General features: G+C 43.8%; 1 protein-coding gene and 1 long non-coding RNA gene across 5 annotated transcripts; one reads left to right on the top strand and one right to left on the bottom strand.

Annotated features, from left to right (window-relative positions):
• The first annotated feature begins 2,501 nt into the window (after window positions 1–2,501).
• On the top strand, window positions 2,502–12,666 carry LOC119251865 (uncharacterized). 3 transcript variants are annotated; one of them, XR_005126610.2, is made up of 5 exons: window positions 2,502–2,818; window positions 6,188–6,389; window positions 12,214–12,317; window positions 12,435–12,481; window positions 12,593–12,666. It is a non-coding gene; the product is annotated as an uncharacterized LOC119251865 (long non-coding RNA). The 3 variants fall into 3 exon arrangements; XR_005126608.2 differs by having other exon boundaries at window positions 12,435–12,666; XR_005126611.2 differs by having other exon boundaries at window positions 2,504–2,818; window positions 6,241–6,389; window positions 12,435–12,666.
• ZSCAN16 (zinc finger and SCAN domain containing 16) lies at window positions 9,167–15,369 on the bottom strand. 2 transcript variants are annotated; one of them, XM_037519092.2, is made up of 3 exons: window positions 14,400–15,369; window positions 13,425–13,563; window positions 9,167–11,438 (listed from the first exon to the last, which is right to left on the bottom strand). In XM_037519092.2, the coding sequence occupies exons 1-3, from the start codon at window positions 14,775–14,777 to the stop codon at window positions 10,918–10,920; spliced, it is 1,038 nt and encodes a 345-aa protein (XP_037374989.1). In that variant the 5' UTR covers window positions 14,778–15,369; the 3' UTR covers window positions 9,167–10,917. The 2 variants fall into 2 exon arrangements, with proteins under 2 accessions (XP_037374989.1, XP_037374990.1); XM_037519093.1 differs by lacking the exon at window positions 9,167–11,438 and adding an exon at window positions 12,159–12,340.
• Window positions 15,370–20,304: the final 4,935 nt, after the last annotated feature.

The following is a 20,304-nucleotide window of genomic DNA, read 5'->3' as shown; positions in this document are numbered from 1 at the left end:
CAAGGATTCTTAGGATGTGAATATTCTGGATTCGCCTTTGGTCGGTGCCCAGAACGCCAGGGTTCTCTCGTCTTAACTGTATGCCCAGCCCTCCCACAGACGGCCAAGTGATTGAGGAATTCGTACTAATCAATGTTAACAATTTTTTTTTATATCCAAAAGGGCAGGTTTATTATATTGAAAAAGGAAAGAAGATGCTTGCACAGGCACAAGCGGGCAGGAAGAGTTACCCGGGGTCGAAGGGACAGGTCTGTTAAAAGCTACCTTATCATGGTTCATACTTTTTGAAATCCCTTATGCGACCTACTATTAAGTACTCAGAAAAAAATGTAATTGAATATAAATTCTCTTCGATTGTACGTATTTTCCACTCTTTCTTAATGAATCACAATCTCTTCCAAAATCTGCTTTGCAGATTAACTTTTTAAATGCTAAATCTATGACATAAGCTTCAGTAGTAGACCCTACTTTTAATACCACAAAGTTCTGGAAACAAAATGATGTCTGTTCTATGTATCGCCAGTCTGTGCTATGTATCGCATTAAAGTTTAAATTTTTCAGACTAAATAGAATTTCAGGTTGGAGATTGTAGAAAATGTCTTTTTTGTTGTTGTTTTGGTCCCACGTTTCTTTAGCACCTTCCCTAAATAAGGTTTTGTTCTGAGTTCACAGGTGTGCCTCCAATTTTCAGCTTACTTGCCCCTCTTCATCTGTACCTGCTGATAGCCACTACTATTATTTCTTTTTTTTAAAAAAAAGATTATTTATGCATACGAGAATGGGGGTACAGGCCAGAGGTGCAGGGGGTGAGAGGAGTCACCAGAGACAGAGTGGAGAACAGAACAGGCAGAGATTTCTGAGGGGAGCAGCTGGCGAGACAGGAGAGGTCTGCTGTACCGTGTGGGTTGCTCCCTGTCTGGGGATCAAACTTGTGCTGTGGAGTCTTTGGTCAGCTTCATAGGTTGTGTCTTAACCCCTTGCACCACCAGGGAGGCCCCTACTATTGTTTCTGTCCAGTCCCCACCAGCCCCAAAATATTTTGTCCATCAGGACCAAATTTAGTAGTTTTGACTTGTTTTTAAGAATTTTATCACCTACCACAGCAAAACAGTAACAATAGAGTGAACAAACTTTTGCTCACTATATCATTCATATCTCTTGCCTCCTGGTTGGAATGGTTTCTGGAGGTAAATGGTGACAGGCTAAAACTCTGCTGCTGATATTTTTTTACATTAAAATATAATTTTTTAAAGCCAAAGTTATACACAGAAGTGGTTTAGAAATTAAATAGTGGTGTTACGTAGGTAAAGATTTCTCAGGAAGCACTAACCATAACATAAAATTGATATATTTTGCTTCTTCAAAATTTAAATTTTCTGAACCACGAGAAGCACCATTAATAAAGTGAAAAGAGAAGCTACAGACTGGAAAATACTTCCCAACATATATTTCTGACAAACTGTATCCAGAATATATAAAGAACACACACAACTCAAATATAAGAAGACAACATAAGTAGGCAAGAGATTTGAACATACACTTTATAAAAGAAGATATCGGAATGGCCAATAAATACAAGAAAAGGTACTCAACATCATTAGTCACCAGGGACATAGGAAATTAAAACCACAGTGAGTTACCACTACACATCCATTAGCTTGACAAGTTTGACAAAACCAAGTGCTGATGAGACTATGAAACAACTTGAACTAGTAGCAGTGCAAAATGGTGCTAACTCTATTATGACCCAACAGTCTCATTCCTAGATAAATTTGAGATGTGAAAACATAGGCATTTTCAACAATTTTATTAATATAGGCAAAATAGGGAAAAACCCAAGTGTTCATCAACAGAATAATGGACCAAAAAATGTTATATTCATACTATGGAATACTCAGAAATAAAAAGTCGCTACAGAGGGGGAAGGGAATGTCTAAGTTTTATGCACTCTCACACTAATCGTCACAACTGCCCTTTGGAACAGGAGCTGTTACCATTCTGATTGACAAAATTGAGGAACACAGTCCTCGGTGCAAAACAAAGTACTGGAGCCAGAATTTGAACGCAGCTGCCAGTACCCTTCGCCCATGTCATTCCCGACCCTCTTTCTCCTCAAGGATTAGACAGGTTTGAAGTGAGGCCGCTGGTGCACAGGGTCCTGCCAGGTAAGCCCGGCAGCAGCGGGTACGAGCGGCGACCGGGAGACTAGGGCGGCCGAGCGCTCCGCGGCCCCGCCCCAGCCGCGCCTCCGGGGAGATGATGTCTCGGGTGTCCGCGTTTCCCTGGGGGCTCTCCCGAGACCGCAGCTCCTTCCCACGGCTCCTGCACTCGAAGGCCGGGAAGCTTCGGGTCACCCCGGCCCTGTGCCCGCCGGCCCCGCGCCCGGGGGAGCGGAAGACTGAGGGTGACAACGACGGGACCGGGATGGGAAGCGGCGCGGGGCGGCCAGGCCCGTTCCCAAGGCCACATCCGGGCCTCTCGCGGAGTCCTGGAATTTTCTGCAAGTTGGCGGTTGGTCGGTTTTTCGAGAACGTCCCGGCCGCCAGCCGCCACCTAAGCGGTGGCCGATCAATGCGCTCCCGGATTCCCCTAAGTCTCCTCTTCCTCCAAGTGGGAATCCTGGGCCTACTCCCCAGGGGGAACTCGAGTGCTTTCGGACTCGGGAAAGCCCGGCCCCCTTTCCTAGAGCTCTCGCGACTCCGGGCCACTTCCGGCGCCTAACGGTCCCGGGCGTCCCCGGCAGGGTGCGAGCGAGTCGCCATTGGACTGCGGCGTGAGCTGCGCGGGACTGGCAGTGGCCGGAGAGAAGGGCTGGCGGGTGAGTCGGAGAGAAGGCGAGGGCTTGGCGTCCCCGGTCCGTGGGCGGGGGGGACCGGGCGCCGGGGGAGCCCCTCAGGAGGACGCCGACTGTTAACGTTACCGGAGTTATTTAAAGCGCACACTGGCGTCCCCAGCTGTTATAGAGCAACCCCGATATTAAACGGGTTCCTGGCTGTGGGTCCTCACCCGCGCGCTTTAAAGGGACTTATGAATACTCTACTACAGACACACGCAAAAGGGTTAATAAAAGGTTTATTTACAAGAGAAAAAGAAATAAGGAAAATGGACAACTCAGGGGAAAAATAGGGAAATAAAGTCTTTAATGCGTCCTACCCGATCCGACGACCTGGAAACCCCAAAGTCACTCTCCGAGCTAGACGGACGCCGCAAGCTGGCCGAGGGCCCCAAAATGGAGAGAGAGAGAGCCCCCAAAGCCCACGTGTCTGCCTTTTGTATCCACCTGGCTGCTTAACCCCACCCTCAGGTCCCAGCCACCTTCCCTTTGGTGGTGATGGGATTTGGAGTTCCCAGTGTCTTTGGCTTTGACCTGGGGTGGGGGTGGAGTCCACAAAGCCTGTATGGAATTTGCTTTGGGACTGCCTTTTCCCCCTAACAATTCCCCCCTTTCACTTTTTGCCACCATTTCCATGGTGATGAAGATCAAATATATGGAGGTTGGGATGCAGTCTCAGATGAACGTTTTGTCAGGTTCCAGTGTGAAAGAAAACCAGTCTCTCCAGGTATTTGTCCATTGTGGAGAGCAAAAGTCCTCCACTCCAGGAAAAAATAGTTCATCAGTTTAAGCCAAAAAAAAAATCTGGAGGCGTTAGCCAAAACAAGTCAGCAGATATGTAAAAATTTCAGGAAAAAAAAATCTTAAAATGGTTCAACTGATGTAAAAACACAAATTTTCTCAACCTTGATCCCAAACTTTTAACAGCAAAGCAAAAGTTTGCAAACTAGATCTACTTTGAAACCATTTTTCTATTTTTGCATAAAATCACAGAGTAGAAATAACTAACAGCAATTTTAGCTGGCTTTGTTGAAATATTCCATACAGGATCAGAGCGAACCGTTGGCATCTGGTCGATGCAGGCTTCAGGTATAAAGTTGGTCTCATCAGACTCCACCTGGGCTTTCAGGGGAAAAATAGGGAAATAAAGTCTTTAATGCGTCCTACCCGATCCGACGACCTGGAAACCCCAAAGTCACTCTCCGAGCTAGACGGACGCCGCAAGCTGGCCGAGGGCCCCAAAATGGAGAGAGAGAGAGCCCCCAAAGCCCACTTGTCTGCCTTTTGTATCCACCTGGCTGCTTAACCCCACCCTCAGGTCCCAGCCACCTTCCCTTTGGTGGTGATGGGATTTGGAGTTCCCAGTGTCTTTGGCTTTGACCTGGGGTGGGGGTGGAGTCCACAAAGCCTGTATGGAATTTGCTTTGGGACTGCCTTTTCCCCCTAACACAGCTAGAGAAGGAATGAAAGTCAAATACCAGTTGACTTATTTATTTATTTATTTATTTTAATAGAGGCATGTTTTTATTTATTTGTTTGTTTCTTTTGTTTATACATGCACTGGGTACAGTCAGAAGCGCGGGAGGGTGAGAGAATTCACCAGAGCCAGAGCGGGGAGCAGAGCAGGCAGAAGGACCGAAGTACACTGCTGAGGGGAGCAGCGGGCGGCAGGAGAGGTCTGCGCGCCATGTGGGATCCTCCTCCGGTGGCCCGGGAGCAGCCGGGGATCGAACCGGCGCTGCAGAGGCCGCGGGCAGCTTCGCAACCCAGCGCTCAACCGCTGCGCCACCGGGGAGGCCCCCAGTTGACTGATTTAAACAGCTCGGAGGGAGAGAAAATGCTGACTGTCTTGCTCGCCAATAGGCCGAAAATGCTAATAATTTTGCTGTATAATGCGCACACAGCAGTTACTGTGTGCCAGACACAGCTCTAAACCCTTTATATTTGGTCACTTATTTAATTCCACTTTGTGAAGTAGATAGTATTAAACCACCGCTTTATAGATGGGGGACCAGATGTACAGTGAGAAAAAGTAAATTGGCCAAGGTCACATAACTGACATTGTGGAGGGAGCACTCAGAAGCAGGCTTTCCGCTCTGAACCTCTAGGCTCCGCTGCCTTTCGAGGATAACCTGATTTTACCTATTAGGAAGCATGCTACCCAGATGGAGGTGAGCGTTTGCAGAGGCAGGCCCTTGTAACTGTGTCCTGAGTTGTATCAAGTTTGTTGGCAGTTTCCCTTTAAGTAAAAGTTTAACAGAGATGCCTTCTACAGAGTTATATATTTTTTTAAGATTTTAAAAATTTATTTATGCATACAAGAACTGGGGTACAGGCCAGAGGTGCGGAGGGGTGAGAGGATTCACCAGAGACAGAGTGGGGAACAGAACAGGCAGATTGACTGAAATACACTGCTGAGGGGAGCAGCCGAAGAGATGGAGGAGGTCTGCTGTGCCATATGGATCAGCTCCCTGGCTGTGGATCGAACTTGTGCTGCAGTGGCTGCAGATAGTTTTATAGTGCTGTGACCCAACCCCTTGCGCCACCAGGGAGGCACCTCTACAGAGAGTTTAAAGGGCAAAAAAACAAAACAAACAAACCTATTTTCCTTTTAACAAATTAATGAGGCTCGCAAGCCCATGTGCACTTTCTCCTTTTCCATTCCTCTCCAAATTCTTCTGTTTTTGTTTCTGTTAAATCATATGAAATTGCTGATAGTTGACTGGTTTTGACCTACCAACTTGGCTATATGTTTGAGATAGTAAACATCATTTTGTGTGAAAGTTTAGCGGCTTGTTCTGATTTTGTGTCCAAAATATACCTTGAATGTGTTAATTTCTCTTCGTGCCCACTTTAATCTGTGGTCCATTCTACCACCACCTCATGTGGATTACTGACTGTGGTAGCCTCTTGACTAGTTTCCTTACATTTCTTTTTTCACTCTTGCCTCCTAAGGGGCTAGAATGATCTAAAAACAAAAATCAGCCCAGATTCCCTCCCAGTAATGGCCCATCATGTTTAGAACACACTTCTTGGCCTCTGCTCATCTCTCTGCCATATTCCCTTAGTCCATAACATTCAACATCATTTTTCAGTCCTTATAACACATCAGATTCATTCCTACTGTAGAGACTGCATTAGCTATTCTCGCTGCCTGGCACTGATGTCTGTAGCACTTCCCAAGGTTGGACATTTATATTTCAGTTTAGAATGTCAGCTGCCAGAAAAGCCTTAGGGCATGGAAACTCCTTTCCACTTTTTCCTCATTCCTTGCCCTAGGCATCTCTTCCACGTGGTTGTTCCTGAATTAATCTTTTTATAATTAACCAGTAACCCAATATTTTTGCGTGGTAGCTGAACTGTCTATGTCAACTAATTCATCCTGAGATCCTGTCCTCTGAGTTCAGGGGAATGCTGCCTCCATGACATGGCAACATGGGCAAGAACAGAGCGACACTACGAAGTGTGAGGATGCCAGTGAGTACAGTATGGACTCTCCAGCTGCCTGTGCAGGAAGTAGAAATGCAGCTCTTCCCCCAAGTTCTTCCAGTCAGTGGTGAGTCCCCAATACTAAAAACACTAATTAAAAATGGGGAGGAAAACATGCAACCTTTGCCCTCTCTGGATAACTTTGCTGTACTCCCCATGGATTGGGGAGTAGAAGGTATTTGTTTTCAGCAACAGGGACAGCACTGTGAAGGAGTTATAATCTAAAAACTTAATTATCATGTTAATGTATCAATATATAAAAAGGCATCATGCTTTCCCATTGACCTTAATCACTGTCTGGATTTTTTTTTAAAAAGGTCAGTAATTTATTCTATATGTGCCAATTTCTTTGTATACACAATGTAATATTCATATTAAAAAAAAAAGATGGGAATAGATTCACATACCCAAATTATTCCAAACATACCTAAGGCTTTTCCAATAACTGAACTGTGAGTATTGGGTTTAAATTTAATTAAAATAGGGCCTCCCCGGTGGCGCAGCGGTTGAGCGCTGGGTTGCCAAGCTGCCCGCGTTCTCTGCCGCACCGGTTCGATCCCCGGCCGCTCCCCGGCCACCGGAGCAGGTTCCCACATGGCGCGCCGACCTCTCCTGCCGCCCGCTGCTCCCCTCAGCAGTGTACTTCGGTCCTTCTGCCTGCTCTGCTCCCCGCTCTGGCTCTGGTGAATTCTCTTGCCCTCCTGTGCTTCTGACTGTACCCAGTGCATGTATAAACAAAACAAACAAACAAATAAATAAATAAAACATGTCTCTATTAAAAAAAAATAATTAAAATAAAAAATTCAGTTGCTTAGTTTCATAGCCACATTTCAAGTGCTCAGCAGCCACCCATACCTAGGAGCTATTATATTAGACAATGCAGATGTAGATCAAGCAACAAAGGACAGGATAGCACCAGAAGTAAGGCATAAGGGGAAAAGGAAAATCTAAAAAATACCGTGTAAACCCTTATGCAGGTCACATTTGCAGTCAGATTCCATTGGTCCTCAAAAGTAAGTGAGGTATGACTTTCTAAATTAGACTGCTATTTTAGCAGGATTGCTGTATAAACTAGGTACCCTGAGATCATTTTGTCAGTTAGGAAAAGGGTCTAACAGTGCTGGTCATATTGTGTATTTCTAAATATAATCATACTGTGTATGTGGAACCCTTGTGGAAATTGGATTATTTTCTTGGAGAGTGGTTCTCAATTGGGGGGTGATTTTTCTCCCTTTAAGAAAACTTTGCTTGGGCCTCCCTGGTGGCCTGGGCTTAAGTCTCAGTGCTATCACCTCTGAGGCCTGAGTCGATCCCCAGCCAGGGAGCTACCCACATTTGGCCAGCAGACCTTTCCTGTCTCTACGCTGCTTCCCTCAGCCATGTATTTCAGTAAATCTGCCTGTTCTGCTCCCCACTCTGTTTCTGGTGAATCTCTCAGCCCTCGTACCTCTGGCTTACACCCCAGTTCTTCTATGCAAAAAAAACCTTTAAAAAATAATTTACTTGTCAAAATTAAGGCGTGGTAATGGCATCTAGTGTTAGAGAGATACCGCTAAATATCTCTCAGTGCTGAGAACAGCACCCACAAAAGGAACTCACCCAAAATGTCAATTAAACCAAGATTGAGAAACCTTGCTATAGAAGCAAGACTGCAAAAGCTGTCCTTTCAGAACCTCAGTCTAACACCCTCATGATACTACTAAGGGAGAGCAGGTGGTTTTGACGCATTTCAAACTTTTTAGTGTATTTTCACATTTGGGCTTTTGATTGGATTATAAAGAAATAATTGCATGCTCAGGATGAGGATTCAATAAAAATAACAAATGCTGTATGCTGAACTCATTAGGGACAGAGAGCTGCTGCTGTGTTCACCATTGTATGGCTTGTATCTCAGGACCTACTGTTTCCAGTATGGTGGAAGCCAAATGCTAGAATTACTTGTCACACTGTTTTCTTTCCGTCACCACCCCTTATATGTGTTCCTTTTCCAATAGCCTGGATCCTTTTTACTACTGTTTTCCTTCATTCGTCTTTCCTCTCTCGTTTTCCTCACCCACTTCTACCCCCCTTCACTAGTACCACAAACCTAATCCCCTCTTCCACAGCAGTTTGCTTCTCATTCAGTTACCAGTTCACCATCATGCCTGATGTGTCTGAGTGAGCTGCCTGTCATACTCTCTTCAGCTGCCTTTTATAATCACTATCTGTCTCATTTGTGAAAACTACAAACTTCTTGTCTCCCCCACCTGTCCCGTCCACCCCCCCAAGAATCCTTCCAAGAAGATATTAAGAACAGGCATGTTTCTGACATGATTACTTGAGAAACTTCCAGGTTCTTTGAGAGCAGGTACTGTCATTCCAGGATGGCTCTTTGCTAGAACCCGTGGTTCTGACTAGTGTTTAACCTGTGAATCACTGTGTCTGACCCCTCTGATCACTGTGGCTGTTACTGAACTTGGAGCTTTTCTTAGCTGCTTGTGGTCTCAACTTTTTTGCTATGGAATTCTAGACTTATAAGGATATTGCCCTCTGCTTCAGTGACTACTTACATCTCCTTTGACCTTCTTTTGCCTTATTTCTACCTAAGCTCAGATCCCACTGGAATTTCTTCTCTTGCCTGCATCACTCCAAGCTGTCTCTTTCTGCCCCTCCCTGACTTTATTGCACCCCCTTCACTCCTTCTCTGGTCAGCATTAGAGGGTAGCACTGTGGTGGTAATTCGGAATCAACACCAAACCCAAAAAAGGTAGCACAACACCAGCTCTTAATTTCAGTCTCAGTGCTGCAAACTATGCTTTGAGGGTGACAACTCTAAGACAGCACTTCTCTTTTTTTTTTTTAAAGATTTATTTATTTATTTATTTATTTATACAAGCACTGGGTACAGTCAGAAGTGTGGGAGTGTGAGAGAATTCACCAGAGCCAGAGCGGGGAGCAGCGGGTGCGGCAGGAGAGGTCTGCACGACTCATGGGACCCTTGCCGGTGGCCAGGGATTGAACCGGTGCTGCAAAGGCTGCGGGCAGCTTCCCAGCCCAGCGCTTAACCACTGCGCCACCAGGGGAGGCCCAAGACAGCACTTCTTTACATATCATGGGGACTTGGAACTACTTCCTGAATATAATGTTCTATTATCCAGAGGATGGTAGAGGTAAATCAGTCTGTCATTAGGAATCCTAATCTTGTCATAGCCACGGTCATCTTTCTTATCATTGCAGAAGCTCCTCTAAATTCAGGGAAACATAAGATCAGAAACTTGAGTTTCCCTTTACAGATTGTAAACAGCTGCTTCATGAAACAATGTTTCTTGGGAAGACTAAAGGTAGAGGAGCCCTGGGAGGAGCTATCATTTCTAAGCACCTATTTTTTGTTAGATGTTTCTAGTACCAACATTTAATACTTTTCATATTTCAGATCTTTGAAATATTCCTCAGATAATGTCATAAAACAAATACATGAAACTTGGAATTTTAAGCATTTGGATCAGTGATGTAAAGACTTTAAAAGTAAATTGAACTATCAAAGCTGGAGAGTGTGATCAATTTAGACAGTAGTGGCCTTTAGATTTTCTGCAGTGATAAAAATGGCCTATGTTTGTGCTTTCTAATACATAGCTACTAGCATATATGGCTATTGAGCACTTGAAGTCTTGAAGTGTGGCTAATGTCTTGAAGGAACAGAATTTTTCATTTTATTTGAGTTAGTGTAAGTATAAATTGATACAGCCATGTGTCGGTACTGACAGCCATTCTGGATAGTGCAGTTCTAGACCAATCTACTTTAGTTTACAATGACCAGACTTAGAAGAGATTTATCTTCAGGTACAGATCCTTAACACACTTTATTATCTCCCTTTCCAGCAGTTTCTAATGATCACTTACGGTTTTCCTTTCCACTTTATTTTTCCTCAGCATCTTTTTTTTTTTTTTTGGTGGGACTCTCGCCAGCAGCCGGGAATAAACCAGCGCTGCATAGGCTGCGGGCAGCCTCGCAGCCCAACACTCAACCGCTGCACCACCAGGGGAGGCCCTCTTCAGCATGTCATTTTGGATAGTTTACTCTTTTGACATTGGCAAACAAAAACATTCCACGCAATGATTATCCTCCTACTTTAAGATAAAATAGAAACAATTAGGCCATTTTATAAGTAATGATGGAAGATAAATAGTACTGTGTTAGCTCTTAATTTCAAAAGCAGTTTCATCTATTTTAACCAACATTCTCTATTATAACATCTGCATTTTATAGAAGGGGAAATGAAGGCAGAGAAAAATTAGAGGATCTTGCCTAAAGTCATAGGCAGAATCGTCGGTCAAGTAAAAATGAGCCAGAACCAGGATGTAGATCACTCCTCCCAGGAAACAGTTATCTTGGGCTGTAAGAAAGCAGTTTTGTCAGTGGACTAGGCTTTCTGAAAAAATTCAGTTTCCCAAGAAACTGAACTAGCTTAGAAATAAAAGGAAATTTTACTCAATTCTCTGGTGCCAGAGAAGTTTTTAATAATGATTGAAACTTTGCCCAAATTAGGTCTCTAAGGTAGATTCTCTGATAATTATTAGGCCTGAGTGTCTCAAGAATTCATCCTACTTCCTCGGTATTAGCAGAGCTTATTTGTTATATGAATCCTTTGATGTCTAATCAGGGCCGAACTTACACGGAAGGGCCTCCCACACTCCTCACATTCATAGGGTTTTTCACCTGTGTGGATTCTCTGATGCTGAATAAGACCTGTGCGCCCACTGAAATCCTTCCCACACTCTTTACATTTGTAGGGTTTCACTCCAGTATGTACTCTATGATGGCCAATGAGATGTGACCATTGAATGAAGGCTTTTCCACATTCATTGCATTTATAGGGCTTCTCTCCAGTGTGAGTTCTCCTGTGTTTACTAAGGTCTGAGCTGTGACTGAAACTTTTTCCACAGTCATCACATTTATAGCGTCGTCCCCCTTTCTGTTGCCACTCTAATCTGCCCTCACTTTCAGTAGAATACTTGGATTCAGGATGCTGGGGAATGTCTTTGTTAAGTTGGTCATTCATGGTCCCAAGTAATTCCATGTCTTTGGGTTTATCTGCCTGCTGGGGCAACTCTTCATTCTTAGGCCTGGCTTTATCACCTGCAACAAACAGAACACAAACAGATCCTACTCTGGTTTGAGAAACAAAGAGCCCATGGAAAATAACATGTCAATGTTATAAAAAATGAAAAGTGATATACAGTGCATAAATTACCTACTTTATAATGTGCCACTATCAAAACACACTGGTGATACAGGGAAGAAAATAAGGAAAGATCAGTAAGGAAGACTGTTACTTGGTAACAGATTTAAGAAGAGGCAGAAATGTGTATGGGAGTTACTTGGCAATCCTATGTAAAGGCAAAGTGGTAAATTGCAGGTGGAGATTACAGATGAGCCAAGGAAAATTAGGAGGGATAGACAGGGAGACCAGGGAATGGATGTGAGGAGGTAAAAGGTTGGGAAAAACATGAAGGGGCCTAGAAAAACACATGGGAATAAAATCAGGTAGAAGTGACTGGAGGATGATGGGGTCAGGGATCAGAGAGGAATGTAGTGATGAGCAAGACCCTCAGAGGAGGGAAGCTTATCTTGCTTATCATTTCCTATCTGAAGAGCTTGGTGGGTCTCAAAACATTATTGTGCATTTTACAATCACCTGAATGGCTTATTAAAGATTTCTGGGCTCCCTATCTCCAGGGTTTCTGATTTGGTAAGGCGAATGTCCAAGATTTTACAATTTTTCCTTCATTTTTCTTTTTCTGTTAGAATTTGCATGTTTAACAAGTGTGATATATACTGCTGGTGCAGGTACCACACTTTGAGAACTGTTGGCCAAGCTGTTATTCAAGATTTTAAATGCTGTCTCCTCCAGGAAGTCTTACCTAATCTCCCAAACTGGATGTGTCCTCTCCTCGATCCCTACGTCCTCAACCCCAGGCTTTGTTAGCAAAGAACTTGGCACATAGCAAGTATTCAGTAAGTATCTGTGGAGTTGAATTCTATAAGAAAACAAATGTTTTGAGGATTTGGTCATGCTAAAATTATGTCAGCAGACCTAGGAATCTCAATCGTGTACCAATACTTTAATTACAGATAGCTGTCAGTGGTTCACTTGGCATGAGGCAAGCAGCAGTAAAAAGGTATGAGAACATTTGAGTGCCTGGGCTGGGTTTGGAAAACAGTGGCTGTGGCCCAGGTGAGTCTTCCTCATTGTCATCACCACGTCTACTTCCTGCCTCATCTTCCTTAAGCCTTAACTTCCTCCCTACAATCGGCGGTCACACGCACAGAGAAAAGGCCATGTGGGGCCTCCCCGGTGGCGCAGCGGTTGAGCTCTGGGTTGCGAAGCTGCCCGCGGCCTCTGCGGCGCCGGTTCGATCCCCGGCTGCTCCCCGGCCACCGGAGGAGGGTCCCACATGGCGTGCAGACCTCTCCTGCCGCCCGCTGCTCCCCTCAGCAGTGTCCTTCGGTCCTTCTGCCTGCTCTGCTCCCCACTCTGGCTCTGGTGAATTCTCTCACCCTCCCATGCTTCTGACTGTACCCAGTGCATGTAAAAACAAAACAAACAAAAAAACAAACAAATAAAATAAATAAATAAAAACATGCCTCTATTAAAAAAAAAAAAAAAGGCCATGTGAAGACTCAATGGGCCTGCAAGCCAAGGAGAGGGGCTGTGTCAGAAACCAACCCTGCAGACACCTAGATCTTGGACTGTGCAGCCTCCAGAGAAAATAAATTTTTTTATTTAAGCCACTCAGTTTGTGGTTTTCTGTTCTGGCAGCTCTAGAAGACTACTACAGAGAGTCATAAATTCTCCTGTTGAAAATGGAAATTTAAGAGAATTTCTATCTAGAATCATCAGATAATGACTGAGAGAAGTACAAGGTATTATTTAAATTCCTTCTATACCTCTTAGGACCAAGAGCAGCTTTTAAGTCTAATGAGAAACTAAAATATAACTCCATGATGGGGTAAATGTGGGAAGGGGCCCACTTGAGTGAAGTGGTGGACAAGCAGGAAAACTTGAAAAGGAGATGATGACAGAAGCTTCTCCTTCATGCATTCATGATTCCTGCTTCTTACCATGCCTTTGGGGCTTCCCAGATTTCTGCTCCTGCTGGATCTTCTCGGGATGAAGCTGGACTGTCAGTGACTTGTGTGGTCTTCCTAAGGGGGGTGTCTTGTCCAAGAGTGTGTCCTGTCTCTCTGCATTGTCTGGCACCTGGGAACAGTGAGGTATGACTGTGCCTGTAAGGTAGAACTGAAAGAATTTCGGAGAAAAGACCAAAAGAAGCATCTGCCATGGAACAGGGACTCTTTACAGGGAACAAATTCTCATTCAGTTGTAAATGGCAATAGTGACTAAGGAAGAAGAGACAAATTAGTCTCTCTAGTTCAGGACACTAGAGAGTGAAATAGCTCTGCTGAGGTCCTGGATCATAGTCTTGAGAAATACATTAAAAATCATCCATGTTTCTCCTGTAACTATGTTGTCCAATATGACAGCCACTATCCGCATGTGGTTTTTGAGCTCTTGAATGTGACTAGTACAAAATGAGATATGCAAGGTGTAAAATACCAAATTTTGCAAACTGAGTAAGAAAAGTAAAATACCTCATGTTTTATATCACACGATTACATATTTTGAGTTAAAATACATCACTTTTTACTTTTTAAATGTGGCTGCAAGAAAATTTTAATTACATATATGCCTTATTTCTACTGGATAGTGCTGTTCTGTAATATCCTTGACGTACTTAAAACTCAACTTAAATACTCTTATGGAAAGGGATATGTTATTATAAATTGGCCCTTTTACTTATAGGTAGCCATGAATATTAGAAAATTCTTTTTCACTTATACCTATTTGTCTACCTCTAATTTCTCAACTCATCCTAGCCTTCCAAAATGACATAGCATAGTGTCTCTACTCGGCCACCTTAAGTTATTTGACATTAGCAATGAGGGTCCGCCCTAAGCCTTGGTCTTCTCTAGTTTTGCTTTGATTCTTTGCATATACCCTGATATTTCATAGCCAAATTACCACCCCCTTCCCACCTGCTTTTGGGGTTCATCAAGTTCTCGCTCCAGCTCCTCCAGCACACTCACTGCCTCCTCCCCTGTCTCTGGATGGTGCGCTTGCACCCAAGCTTGCAGGTCCCTAGGAAGAATGCTCACGAACTGTTCCAGCACCAGCAGGTCTAAGATCTGCTCCTTGGTGTGGCATTCTGGCCTCAGCCACTGGCGACAAAGCTCCCAGAGCTGGGTCAGAGCTTCCCGGGGTCCAGGTGCATCACGATAGCAGAGCTTTCTGAAGTGCTGTCTGAAGAGTTCCCTCCTGTGCTTTTGTAACATGGAGTCCTGTCCCAGGTAAAGGGCTTCTGCTTTAACTATCAAAAGTCCTTTTTGTTCCTCAGGTTCCAAGTCTGTGGCCATTCTGGCTGTGTTCTGGCTGTTTTTCAGGCGATTAATCTTTTATCTGGGTTTGATTCAAGAAGAGTCTCTTAGAATCTTGTTTCAGAGAAAAATTTACCATACAGAAATGAAAAAAGCAGCTATGGTGACATGCACTAAGGCAGTAGAAAAAATCTCGTAGGAGACTTAAAAAAGAACTCTGAAGCAGGATCCTGGATTTGAATCTGGGCTCTACGGTAATATAAGACCACGTTACCTGGAGCTATAGTTCCAAATTTGTAAAATTCTCATGTTCCTCATAGGGTTGTGTAGATTAAATAAATGTACGCAAAGCCCCTAGCCTGGCAGTGGTTGTGGGGTACGTTCGCCAACCAGTAATGTTAGATGGGTGCCCTGGCTGACCAACTTGAAACCAGTGTCCCTTTCCCCCGGTTGACTCCCGGAAGGTCGGCCCAAGTTCTCTCTCGTAGGTCGGTCGAAAGCTGGGGAAGGCGGCCCGCCCGCGCGGTGAGGTGTGCGGAGGGGCTTGCAGATGACCGCGTCGAAGTCCGGCCCCTCCTCTCCTTCACTCTGGGAGCCGGAGGCGCACTCGCGTTCCTGCGGGGCGCTGGCGTCCTCGGGGCGGCCCGGAACAAAGGCCGCACTCAGCCCACCAATCGGCGCGCGCGCCAGCCGGGCTCTTCCGGCCACTCTAGGACGCCGCGCCTCGGTGGTGGCGGCGCGCGACTCGCTTCCCCGCCAGCGGGTGCGGGACCCGGCTCGCGCGAGCTTGGTTCATTGCAGCTACGTCCAGCGCGTCTTTGCCGATTTTGAAAGAACTTTTCCTTACGGCTCACGATTTGGTGGTTGTAATTGTTAAATAAGCTATACAAGTAATGGACCTACATGGTTCTATATTTGAAAAGAACAAATGTCCCCCCAATGCCTGGTTTTGACAGCCAATATGAAGCATTCCCTACATGAATTGTTAAGCCATAGGAGTACCCTCAATCCCCTCGCTCCCCGCCCCACTACACAACTAGTAGCATTTCCACGCCTTGCTTTTTTTTCTTTCTAACAGTTGAATTCCAAGATAATATATGAAAGGCTTCCTCGATTTTGTTCCGTCTAAAAAAACTGCATAGTATTGTATGTGACATATTTTAATAGGTTGTTTCCAATCGTTTCTTTTTCAAAGGCTGCTGCAATAAATTACTATGAACATATATCTCTCTTACTATATTCTTATAATATATATTCCTGAAACAGAATTACTAGAGCACAGATAGGGACTTTGTACTATTGTTCATGTCAGATTACCAGTCATAGAACCCACGAGCTGATTTTGCTTATGTTTATCAACACACTATTTATATTTTGATCTTTGCCAATTTGATGGGTGAGAATGCTTAGTTTTCTTTCTCCCTCTCTTCCCTTCTCACACAAAATTGATTATTTACTTATTATGCCAAGCACAGGAGAAGCTAAAACTACAGTTTAAAGCAAAAACAATTCCCTTGGCTTCGTGGATATTACAAGTATATGTGTTGGAAAGGCAGACAATGAACAAACAAGAAGAGTGGTATATTAGAACGTGGATATTCATACTATGTAGAAAATAGACATACAGAGTTTGGAGCGAGAATGAAGTAAATGCAGTTTTAAATAGAGTGGTCACAAAGGACCTCACTGATAAGTTGACATTTGAGCAAAGATTGAGGGAGATGAGTGAGTGGATTAGGTGGAGGTCCTGAAAGTGAGGAAAAGATATTTTAGGAAGAGTAATAGCAAATGCAAAGACCTGAAGTGGAGCGTGTTTAAAATATCCTAGGGATGGGAAGGCTGTGTGTCTAGAGCTTAAGGGTATTGAGAGTAGAAAGAAGAGAGGTTTGAGCAGAAGAGTAATATGATCAGACTTAGGTACTGCAAACACTCTGACTGCTGTGTTAAAAATAAACTTGTGAGGAGGGTTGGGGAAGGGCAGAAGCAGGGAGACAGACAGGGAAGCCATTGCTATGGTAGAGTAGGGAGGCCTTTCCAAGCGTGGTATTAAACCGCAAAGACTAAAAAGCGGTAAAGGAAAAGATAAGTGGGACTGGTGGTGTAAAAATTTAGAATTTTTTAATGAAAAAATGAAAATAGAAACTGTAAAATATGCCACACATCTACAAGACACAGGGCTGATTTTCTTAATATGATAAAACCTCTTTAGAAATAAGGTAATTGTGACAAAGCCAATGGAAAAATTAACAGCATACTTAAATAAAAATGTCAATAGGCAATAAAGAATATGAAAATGCGCTCATGTTCATAATTAAAAAATTTAAAATGAGATTTTTAAAATCTTTCAGATTACCAAAAAGATTTGTAATATTCAGGATTGTAAAGTGTGTAAAAATACAGGCACTGTTGGTTTTGGAAGGCAACATCTATTAAAATTATTATGTCCATACTCTTTGATCCAGCAACTTAAATTCTTTTCTTTTTTTTAAAGATTTATTTTTATTTATTTATACAAGCACTGGGTACAGTCAGAATTGTGGGAGGATGAAAGAATTCACCAGAGCCAGAGCGGGGAGCGGAGCAGGCAGAAGGACCGAAGTACACTGCTGAGGGGAGCAGCGGGCGACAGGAGAGGTCTGCGCGCCATGTGGGACCCTTCTCAGGTGGCTGGGGAACAGCCGGGGATTGAACTCGTGCTGCAGAGGCTGCGGGCAGCTTGTCAACCCAGCGCTCAACTGCTGTGCCACCGGGGAGGCCCAGCAACTTAAATTCTTAATAGCTATTCATTTAGAAATATTTAAACATATATTTAAAGAAACATAATTTATTTAAATTGGTAAACTGAAATGTTCAACTTTTGGGAATTTAAATTTCTATCTGTCCGATCATTTTAAAAACTAAAAGCTAATAGATACCAAAGGCATGCTAAGTAAAACCAAAAAGTTACAAAACAGTATTATATAATTGTTTTTGTAAAATAATTATCTTAAATGTGTTTTTTTTTTTTTTTCTTTAAAGATTTATTTATTTATTTATACAAACACTGGGTACAGTCAGAAGCGCGGGAGGGTGAGAGAATCCACCAGAGCCAGAAGGGAGAGCAGAGCAGGCCGACTGACGACGTACACTGCTGAGGGGAGCAGCAGGTGGCAGGAGAGGTCTGCGCACCATGTGGGACCCTCGTCCATTGGCCAGGGATCGAACCAGTGCTGCAGAAACTGCGGGCAGCTTCGCAGCCCAGTGCTCAACCGCTGCGCCACCGGGGAGGCCCTTAAATGTGTTCTTAATGATTATCACACGGGATAAAGTTACAGAGAACTTTCATTTTATACATTATATTTTTTCATAGATTTTTAATTTTGACAAAAAATTGCTATTAGTGTAAATAGGAAAAGATAAATGTCTTAAAATCCCATCTATTTTTCACAATCTACAAGTTTCTTATGTGGGGGGTTTCCATCAAGTACCCTTCCATCAAGTCTCTCTGAAATTCTTGCCTGACAGATCATGCTGTAAAAGGATATAACTGGCTTAGATGAGGATCAGATCCAACTTCACTGTGCTTCTGAAAGGCAACCACAGTGACCAAGTAAACCGGGGTGGAACATCGAGGTGGTGTAAAGATCAATAACTTCCATGTGAGCGTTATAAAACTTATTTCTGGGGAGAAAACTTCAGAAAGAGGATAACCCCTGACCCCCCCCCCCAGTAGAGGCACATCATAAAAGTCAAAGCCCCTTCCCTTGACTGTGGTTTGTGTTGGTCACAGCCAACAGAGCAAATTAAAAATTCAGACAATGCTTAACTATTTCCTCCTTCCTTAGTGCACAGTGCACCACCAGCCCGTTTCTCCATATCTAATAACATATCACATTCTCTTACCAGGTTTTCAAACACAAACCTTGCTATACATCCTGAACTTCTGAGTAGCCCTCGGTCCTCTTCAGTTATATCTCCCGCTTCAGAAACTCATCAGCTTCAGAGAATGGACTCCCCAGAGCCTTGGAGCACCTGGCTATGGTAACTTGAGTGGTTGAACACCAGACACAGGAAGTTTCTAACTGCGGTCAAAGGTCCTGTTAGAAACCTGGCTTTGCCCTAGGCCTAGGTATGTGCTTCCTCTACTTGGAAAGTCTATTTGACCTCCTTACTAAACCGTAAGTAGACAGTCCATGTGACAAGCAGGGTCCTCTCCCGCTATATCTTCCCAGACTAGCAAAAATGACATAAACTTCAAGAAACACTAGTGGGCTATGCAAAAAATAACAGTACTGGTAGATGTACTTTGCTTTCATTGATGAAACTATTGCTAGCAGAAATCCCCTTATAGAAAATCTCATTTAGGAGGGCAACAGATGAAATGGATTAAAGTGAAGCTGTTTGGGTCATGAGGGACCCAGAACCCTTAAGTCCCTCTAAGAAACCCCTAGGGTGGGCAGGGATGACACAGTGCAATGAAGTGGGTGGTATAAGCTAATAGGAAGCTGTGTGGCAGTGGGGACATGTCCAGTTAGAGAGAAATGACAGTCAGCTCCAGTCCACTTACCATGTGGAAATGTGGTGGCTTGTGTTGCCACATCATACATTTTTGCAATAATCTGGAAACTCAGGTTTTGTGTGAAACCTTTAGATGCTTAAATAGTTGCAATCATTTTATATTACACACACAAAAAAAAAAACACCCACATCACAACACATGCTGTATGCAGGCCAAATGCAGCCCATGTGATCTGTGTGTCATCTCTGGGATAAGACGTGAAAGGTGACTGGGAATTTGCATGATAAATCTTGCTCCGCTCCCACTGAACTGCCCTACCCGTGCATATCATCACTTATTCCAGTATTACCAAATGTTTTTGCATAGTATCACAATGTTTTTAGTGTAGGGAATTGCTAGGCTAATGTATATTTATCAAGTTAACCAAACATCGAGGTTCTTTTCCATGTATGTCAGATGTGAACTCTAAATTCACGCTCTAGACAAGATTATTACTCCAGCTGCAAAGAAAATAGGGGAAGAAAGGGGACAGGGAATAATAGCAACATCTAAAACCTCCATGTCTACTAGGATATTTAGATTTCTGGAGCCACTTCTGAGAAGAAAATTTCGAGAATGTGAAATGAGCCCTTCCAAAGTCCCAGTTCATCAGATGAGATGCCTAGTAGCTGGAAATCACAGAGCCATGTTGGCAAGGGGTTAGGTGCTTGTCATTTTCAAGTGCCAGTTGGAACTGCGCTAGTGATTGCGCAGTTTCCTGCCTCTCTGTAATGGCAGCATCCTTTTCTGGTGGTGCTTTCTGCTGTTCTACAAAATGAGCATAGCTGAATGTCCCGACCCGCGGGATTCTTAGGCATGAAAAGAGAAGGGCTGAGGATGAAATGAGGGGCTTGAGACAACTTGACGCCAGCGCATGCTTCTTTATTTTTCCTTTTCCTTCTCTTACTTTTCCATGTCTTTCTTTTCCCTGTCTTTCTTACTTCCCTGGCCTTCTCTCTGCTCCTCTCGCAGCACTCTCCTCTCTCATGGTTCTCCTCTTAAATCTCTTCTTCTTCTCTCTCTCCCGTG

Source organism: Talpa occidentalis, unplaced genomic scaffold (assembly GCF_014898055.3).
Source record: "Talpa occidentalis isolate TD23 unplaced genomic scaffold, MPIMG_talOcc4v2.1 talOcc4.2, whole genome shotgun sequence".
Classification (NCBI taxonomy): domain Eukaryota; kingdom Metazoa; phylum Chordata; class Mammalia; order Eulipotyphla; family Talpidae; genus Talpa; species Talpa occidentalis.
Note: the sequence above shows the minus strand (reverse complement) of the source record. Positions and strands in the feature narration are given on the sequence as shown.

Bases quoted from the DNA above. Each gene is read 5' to 3' on its own strand.
- ZSCAN16 (XM_037519092.2), bottom strand. From the start codon at position 14,777: ATGGCCACAGACTTGGAACCTGAGGAACAAAAAGGACTTTTGATAGTT. The intron at 13,564-14,399 runs GTGGGAAGGGGG...CACTGTTCCCAG, and splicing joins TTGATGAACCCCAAAAGCAG to GTGCCAGACAATGCAGAGAG. The intron at 11,439-13,424 runs GTAAGAAGCAGG...TGTTTGTTGCAG, and splicing joins TGGGAAGCCCCAAAGGCATG to GTGATAAAGCCAGGCCTAAG.